Genomic DNA, 8,198 nt, shown 5'->3' with positions numbered 1-8,198 from the left:
GACGTTAGTATTTTTGTATTTTTAACTAGCAAAACTAGTGAGACCGACAACGCCGCTATTTATGTTGAGAATCATAAAGAAGTTTTCTCGTTTTGTTCAGGTACTGTTCATTGGCTGCTAGTAGAACTTCATGGATTTGAATTTGATACCTCGGTTCGAACTGAGGAAAAAATTACTGCATGCAACACTTTGCTCTTCAGGGCCAACATCCTAGTTGAACATGCACTACAAATACTCCCTATATAAAGAAATATAAAAGCGTCAGTGATCCTCTTACATTTTTTTAGAGAGGGAGTACTAGCTAAGAATATAGTCAAGCCAGAGCAAGGCTTTCGTCTCGACTTCCTCTCGGGCGCCCTCTGCACGGACCTGCCGCTGACAGGACGGGGAGGTAAGCCAGGAGCGTATCTGGGACTGGGACTGGGAGGCCAACCACGCGTAGTAGTAGCGGAGCACCAGCTCATGGCCCGCAATGCATGCAAGATGCAACCCACAGTCCCGGTCCTGCGCTACGCCTGGAGGAGTCGCCACTGCCATCTGTCCACGCCAGGTGTGAGAGATCGGAGTGGGCCTAGCTGTTGAGTATATGTGTTATGTCTATATTGTGTATTGGGCCAGTTCCTAGTTTCTTATATAGTTGAGGTCCGTGGCTCACCATTGTACATCATATATACACGCCTATGTACGAGAGCAATACATTATGCAATCATAGTCTCATATATGGTATCAGTTTCCGAGTTCTAACCCTAGCCTTTCGTCGCCTCCGCCGCCGCCGTCCGCGCGCCTCCCGCGTCGGCCGCCGCTCCTCCTTCTCCCTGCAGCGCCCGCCTCTCCAGCCGCCTGCTCGCATCTACCCGCTCGCCAGCCTTCCCAGCCGCCGCTCGCACCACGCCACCGTGTTAGGCCCGCTAGCCACCGCCCGACCCTACCCGCTAGCCGCCAGCCCCGCTTCGCTCACAACCTGCCAGCGCGCCCGCCCGCTCGCCAAGTCGCACCGATCCGCCCGATCGCTCGCCCGCCTGCCGCCGCACTCGCCAACTCGCCTCGTCAACTCGCCTCGTGAGCCGCCTCGTCAGCCGCCGCTGCACCGTATCTGCGTCGCTCGCCAGCCGCCTCGCCCGCTGCCAAACCAGCCGGATCGTCTGAAGCCGCTGCTGCCGCCGAGCTGCCGAGCGCCATGTCGTCCGTCACTTCTTCCACGTCCACCAATTCCAACCCGTTCGCCGACGCCAACCCTCCCGATGTGAACGACATCCGCAGCCTGAACATCTTCGAGCGGGTGCCGGTTCGTCTCTCTCAGGCGGACTCCTCCTACTACAGGTGGAAGACATACTTCTCCCTCGTGTTCCGAGAGTATCATCTCATGGACCACGTGGACGGCACCGTCGACTCCAGCCTCGTCCCCGAGTTTCATGACTGGTCCACCATCGACACCACGATCATCTGCTGGTTCTTCCTCACCATCACGCCCGACCTCTTCCAGACGGTCGTGACGGACGGTGATGATGCTTGCGCCGTGTGGACCAAGCTGAACGGGCTCTTCACCGACAACCAGCTCCAGCGTCGTGTTTTTCTGCAGCAAGAGTTCTTTGGGTGTCATCAGGACAACACTTCCGTCGACGACTATTGTCGCCGCCTGAAGACTCTCGCTGACGAGCTCCGCGATATTGGCGCGAAGATCGATGATGACCTTCTACTCAGCACGCTCACCGCCGGGCTCAACGAGGACTTTGCCAACGCCGCGGCGAACCTCAGCCTCATCCCCAACCCGTCCTTCACCAAGTTCATTGCATACCTCCGCTTGGAGGAGCGGCGGATGAAGCAGGTGAAGGCGCGGGCCATCCACACCGCCCTCGCTGCCGGCACCACCCGCGGCGGGCCCTCGACGCCCCCCGCTGCCCCGGCCGCACCCCTGCCGTCGCGCCACCCGGCGCCCCAGCAGCCGGGGCTGCTTCCGCTGCCCTATGGACCGCCCGCCCCTCCCACGAATGGCGCCGTGGGGGGCGGCGCGGTGGGGGCCGCCGCGGCGGTCAACAGCAGCAGTCGCAGGGCACCGGCCCGCCCCATTAGCAGCAGCAGCAAAAGTTCCAGGTGCCCCCTCTATGGGCCTCCGGCTACAACCCGTGGACCGGCGTTGTTCATGCCTACACCATGCCGGTTCCACGGGCTCCTGCACCGACCCTTCCCGTGCCACGCCCGCCGGTGCACCAGGCGTACTACGAGCTCCGCAGCCGTACGGAGGATACCCACTGCCGCAACTGAGCGGCGCCTACGGTCTCCCTGTGCCCCCCCCCCCCCGCCGCCTCCCTCGCTGGCCCTGCCGCCGGCGCCTTGGGATCCGGCGCTCCTCGCCGCGCTGCACACTGTGCCTACGCCGAGCAACTACACTGGAGGCGGTGATTGGTACATGGACACCGGGGCTACAGGTCACATGTTTACTCATCCTGGCAATCTTGCCTCCTTCACTCCCGTCACCATCGACCACCGCATCATTGTCTGCGACGGTTCCACACTTCCTATCACACATGTCAGGCACACTTCTTTTCCTTCTAATTCCATGCCTATTACTTTGTCTAACATACTTGTGTCACCTCATCTTATTAAGAACCTTATTTCCGTTCATTGTTTAACTCGTGAAAATCATGTTACTGTTGAATTTGACGAGCTTGGTTTCTGTGTCAAGGACACTCGAACCAGGATGGTACTTCACCGATGTGACAGCCTCGACGAGCTCTATCCGGTGCATCCGCCGTCCACCTCCACCACCGCACCGGTTCCTCTCTCCGTCGGCATCGATCTCTGGCACGCTCGTTTGGGTCATCCAACCCCGTCACACTTCGTCATATTCTTAGGAGTTTCAGTTTCAGTTGTAATAAGATAGAGGATCACACCTGTCATGCATGTCGTGTCGGCAAACATGTTCGCCTCCCGTTTAATAACTCCACCACCATAGCTTCTTTTCCCTTTCAGTTGATTCATAGCGATGTGTGGACCTCTTCGGTTCCTAGTAATTCGGGTTATTTATATTATCTGGTTATCCTTGATGATTATTCTCACTATGTGTGGACGTTTCCTTTACGACGAAAGTCGGATGCACTCTCCACTTTGACGGCTTTTTACTCCTATGTCAGCACGCAGTTTGGGCGTCCCATCCTTGCTCTTCAGACTGACAATGGAAAAGAGTTCGACAACCTTGCTTTCCGCACTTTTCTATCGCACCACGGCACAGTTTTTCGTCTCACATGCTCGTATACTTCACAGCAGAACGGTCGAGCCGAACGCGTCCTTCGCACTCTGAACGACTGTGTTCGCACGCTCCTGTTCCATGCTAATGTGCCGCCTCGTTTCTGGCCGGACGCACTCGCTACTGCTTCACTTCTCCTTAACCTTCGCCCTTGCCGCCCACGGTGGAACTATGCACCTCACCATCTTCTCTTCGGTACGCCCCCAACTTATGATGGCTTGCGTATTTTCGGGTGCCTTTGCTATCCTAGCACTGCCGACTCCGCTCCTCACAAACTCGCACCTCGTTCTGTCGCTTGCATCTTCATCGGCTACCCCTCCACCTCCAAGGGATATCGGTGCTACGATCCCGTCTCCCATCGTGTGTTCACTTCCCAACACGTTTACTTTGATGAGCATGTGTTTTTGTTTCAGCAAGTACCCCCGGCTGTTCCTCCCGCCATCGGTGATGCGGGCTTCTCGACGCCGCTCCCAGGGCGCTCGCGTGCCTCTCTTGGCCTGCCCCCTCGGTGCCCCCGGCGCCTGTGGCCGGTCCGGTCACCCGCGCCCGTACGGGCATTTTTCGCCCGAGCTCGCGCTACGCCGCGGATGACTTCGTCCATGCGGCGTCCACCTCTGAGCCACCGCCGTTGTCGTCCTCCGTTCGAGCCGCTCTTCATGACCCACTCTGGATGGCTGCGATGCAAGAGGAATTTGACGCCCTGTTGCGCAACCGGACGTGGCAGCTTGTTCCCCGTCCCCGGCACGCCAACGTGATTACCGGGAAGTGGGTCTTCAAACACAAGCTCCGTCCTGATGGTACCCTTGATCGCTATAAAGCGCGCTGGGTCGTTCGTGGCTTCCGACAGCGTGCTGGCATCGACTTCACCGACACCTTCGCTCCGGTCGTCATGCCCGGCACGATACGCACGGTTCTTCACCTTGCGGTCTCACATGCTTGGCCGGTGCACCAGATGGACGTCTCCAACGCCTTCCTCCATGGTCACCTCGAGGAGCAGGTCTTCTGCCAGCAGCCCATCGGGTTTGTTGACCCGGCACTTCCCTACCACGTGTGCCTGCTCTCGCGATCCTTGTACGGACTTAAGCTGGCTCCGCGCGCTTGGTACCAGCGCATCGCGGCGTTTCTTCACCATCTTGGGTTCCGCTTTACTCGCCCGGACACCTCACTCTTGGTCTATCATCAGGGCTCTGACACGGCCTACTTGCTCCTCTATGTCGACAACATCATCCTGACTGCATGTACGGCTGGCCTCCTCAGTCAGCTCACGGCTCGTCTTCGCGCTAAGTTCGCCATCAAGACTTGGGTCCTTTGCACTACTTCCTCGGTGTCGAGGTGGTGCGCCATCCGGATGGCTTCTTCCTTCATCAGCGGAAGTACGCTCATGAGCTCCTGGAGCGTGCCGGCATGCTTAGCTGCAAGCCCGCCGCCACGCCTGTTGATACGAAGGCCAAGCTTTCTGCCACGGATGGTTCTCCTGCTTCGGATGCTGCTTTCTATCGGTCTATCGTTGGTGCTCTCCAGTACCTCACTCTGACTCGACCGGAGATCCAGTATGCCGTGCAGCAGGTGTGTCTCCATATGCATGCCCCCCGAGACGTTCACTGGGCTACCATCAAGCGAATTCTCCGCTATGTCTGTGGCACTATGGATCTTGGCGTCACGCATCACGCCTCCGCCGACACCGCCCTCACCGCCTACTCCGACGCAGACTGGGCGGGCTGCCCTGACACTCGTCGCTCCAACTCGGGCTATTGTGTTTACCTTGGACCCTCACTTATTTCGTGGTCATCCAAGCGGCAGCCTACGGTCTCTCGTTCCAGTGCTGAGGCTGAGTATCGTGCGGTGGCCAACGCCGTCGCCGAGTGTTCGTGGCTTCGCCAGCTGCTTCAGGAGCTTTCCTGCCCTGTTGACCGTGCCACGGTGGTCTACTGCGACAACGTCTCGGCGGTCTACCTCTCCGCTAACCCGGTGCATCATCGACGGACCAAGCATATTGAGTTGGATATTCATTTTATTCGGGAACAGGTGGCCCTTGGTCATATTCGTCTTTTACACCAGGGGCGGAACTGGGCCTGGGGCAACTGGGGCTATAGCCCCAAGCGTGGCCCATCTAGTAGGCTACCCAGCAGGAATTTTCCCATATATTAGTACACTTGTAGAGGCCCAGCCTCAGGCCTCAGCCCACAGAGCTCTCCAGTTTGGACGATCGCTCCAAAGAATCACCAGCAGCCACGATGCAAGATCGCTCCGATCCTCACGCTTCGTCTCGGTAGATCGACCGAAAAGTCTCACGCTGCGCCGCCAACTCTCTCGACTGCTCGACTCCAGCAGATGCTCGCCCAGGCGGCCGGCGCTCGGAACCGCGGATCTATCGCGCCGTTTGAATAAAGCACTCTCCATGCCTGATCTCATGTGATCCACACCCGATTGAAAAGGTAATGCTAAATACCTAGGTTTGTCATATCATCTAATATTTCCCCCTAGTCCCTTTTTATCAGCTGAAATCAATGAATTGGTGATGTTAAATTGTATTGCTTTAGTCAATTTTATTCCATCGTTCTTTGTTAACAAGGGGAAAATAGAAATCCAAGATGAAGAGGACCCGGACAGTTTTTCGTGATCATGGTATAATATTTTCTTGCTTCCCAAAATTTCATATGAACAATGACTTGACTATGTCTAGTTCTTGATTTTAAATACTCAACTTTATGTTTACAGCTCCGGGTCCTACTATTGCTTGTGAAGAAACGATGGCCTCAAGTGAGACAAGCCTTCATTAATTTGGTACGACTGTTTGTAATGATGCACTTTGTTATATTGATGAGATATTTATTAAATTTGCTCTTTTGGTAATAAGTAATTCATATTCTATTCTTAATCTGAATGTGTGGTGTACTTCTAACATGCATTGGTACGTATAGTATTTGGCATTTTATTTCCTTTAGGTTGTGATATTTGGCGTTATTTATAGTGGTTTAGCTTTAGCCCTAGGCTTCGAGAAATCCTGGCTCCGTCTCTGTTTTACACGTTCCTACTTCTCAACAATTTATAGATATTATGACCAAAGGCTTACCTACGGCGTCATTTGAGGAGTTCCGGTACAGTCTTTGCGTCAGCCGCGGTGCCGCTTCGACTGCGGGGGGTGTTGAGTATATGTGTTATGTGTATATTGTGTATTGGGCCCGCCTCCTAGTTCCTTATATAGTTGAGGTCCGTGACCCACCGTTGTACATCATATATATGTGCCTATGCACGAGAGCAATACATCGTGCAATCATAGTCTCATACACTAGCGATCTGAAGCTTTACACCAGGTTATAGGTTTTCTTCCTCGACTTTGGACGGATATCATCATCGGTGCCGCCAGTGAGATGTATAGGCGGCGGAACGGCGGTGCTGAACGTCCGTGTTCATTGCACAGATGGATCCTTTGCTAGCCGTTTGGTGTACCTAACTCGGACTTAGGTGTTGCTTGCGGTGACCACATGGTGTATTAATAAAGCACAACGGCCTTCTGCCCACGGATCAAACACAGTACACACGGGCAGTTGGGAAAAAGATAACGGGGAGGATGGCGACGGAAGGGGTGAAGAGAGGGGCATGGACTGGCAAGGAGGACGAAACCTTGGCTTCCTACGTCAAGGCGCATGGCGAAGGCAGATGGAACGAAGTCCCCCAGAGAGCTGGTAAGTCCCTAGCTAGGTAAACAGAATCAATCTAGACAATGGAGTGCTAAACGTAATTTACAGGTCTTCGGCGGTGCGGCAAGAGCTGTCGGCTGCGGTGGCTGAACTACCTCCGGCCGAACATCAAGCGGGGAAACATATCCAACGATGAGGAGGACACCATCGTCAGGCTCCACGCTCTCCTTGGCAACAGGTGGTCGCTCATCGCTGGCAGGTTGCCCGGCCGAACAGACAACGAAATCAAGAACTACTGGAATAGCACCCTTGGCCGGAAGGTGCTTCCCGCACCACATTCCGCCACCAGGATGGTTGCCACGCCAGACACCTCCGCCGGCTCCGGATCTTACACAGAGGCGTCGGCAAGTCTGTCTAGCTCTGGACCTGGTACAAGCGACAAGGCTGCGACGCCGTCGCCGCTGCCGGCCACGCTGTGGGCGCCAAAGCCTGTGAGGCACACGGGGCACCCCTTCTTCCTCCGGGATAGGCCGCCGCCCTTGCCGGTTGCGGAGACGCGAACCGTGGCCAACGGGGATGCCTGCAGCGGCAGCAGCTCGGTGACATCGGAGTTCCCGGCTGTACCGCCCTCGTTAGGCAGTGACGACTGGATGCACGAAGTGAGAGGGTTAACATTTCAGAAAGCATAGGCTTTCCTACGCCCCTTATCTAGCCACTCATTTTTGTATCGCGATTCGTGCGAGTACATTTGTTTTTTTGTTTCTCCCATATAGAACAACATATGAACTTCAAACTTGGCAGCTCAACAAAACATTCTTCCTAGAATGTGGGAAAAAAAATTAGAATTTTTCGTGCAATATAAATACTAAAAAGTACATTTTTTAATACAAAAAATCTAATTTCGTATATTTATGTTTAACAAAAAAATCTGAAAGTTTTTTCTCACATTCTAGTTAGAACGTTTTGGTGTCTTGCAAAGTTTGAAGTTCATATATTGTTTTATTTTGAAGAAACAAAAAAGAGAAAATCTGATGTACAAAGTTAGTTGTCTAGCACGGATCTTAAAGCAATGTTGGAGGGTAAGGATAAGGGGTGTCCAGAAACCTGAGCTGTAAAAATCCGCGTCCGAAGTGAGAGCCTTGGAATCGTTTCTCGAGTCCGATGAAGAATGGGTAAACTCTGTGGAGATGCCAACGCCCAACTCTCACACATCATCGAGTTAAGTACCCAGTATAACCGTACATGCTCCCAACCAACCATCTCTACTATTAAAGGAGGATCGAACGTCGTGATGGTTCAACCTCCTTCGATGG

The 8,198-nt window shown here is 54.5% G+C and overlaps 2 protein-coding genes across 2 annotated transcripts; both read left to right on the top strand.

Moving 5' to 3' along the window:
- Positions 1 to 1,177: 1,177 nt before the first annotated feature.
- Positions 1,178 to 2,881, top strand: LOC109740344 (uncharacterized). Its single transcript, XM_020299387.1, has one exon. The coding sequence runs from the start codon at positions 1,178 to 1,180 to the stop codon at positions 2,879 to 2,881; it is 1,704 nt and encodes a 567-aa protein (XP_020154976.1).
- A 3,881-nt stretch (positions 2,882 to 6,762) lies between these two features.
- Positions 6,763 to 7,968, top strand: LOC109740355 (anthocyanin regulatory C1 protein). Its single transcript, XM_020299403.4, has 2 exons — positions 6,763 to 6,930; positions 6,994 to 7,968. Exons 1-2 carry the CDS (start codon positions 6,816 to 6,818, stop codon positions 7,572 to 7,574), a joined length of 696 nt encoding a protein of 231 aa, XP_020154992.1. The 5' UTR covers positions 6,763 to 6,815; the 3' UTR covers positions 7,575 to 7,968.
- Positions 7,969 to 8,198: the final 230 nt, after the last annotated feature.

This window comes from Aegilops tauschii, chromosome 4, assembly GCF_002575655.3.
Source record: "Aegilops tauschii subsp. strangulata cultivar AL8/78 chromosome 4, Aet v6.0, whole genome shotgun sequence".
NCBI lineage: Eukaryota > Viridiplantae > Streptophyta > Magnoliopsida > Poales > Poaceae > Aegilops > Aegilops tauschii.
Note: the sequence above shows the minus strand (reverse complement) of the source record. Positions and strands in the feature narration are given on the sequence as shown.

Bases quoted from the DNA above. Each gene is read 5' to 3' on its own strand.
- LOC109740344 (XM_020299387.1), top strand. From the start codon at position 1,178: ATGTCGTCCGTCACTTCTTCCACGTCCACCAATTCCAACCCGTTCGCC.
- LOC109740355 (XM_020299403.4), top strand. From the start codon at position 6,816: ATGGCGACGGAAGGGGTGAAGAGAGGGGCATGGACTGGCAAGGAGGAC. The intron at 6,931-6,993 runs GTAAGTCCCTAG...CGTAATTTACAG, and splicing joins CGAAGTCCCCCAGAGAGCTG to GTCTTCGGCGGTGCGGCAAG.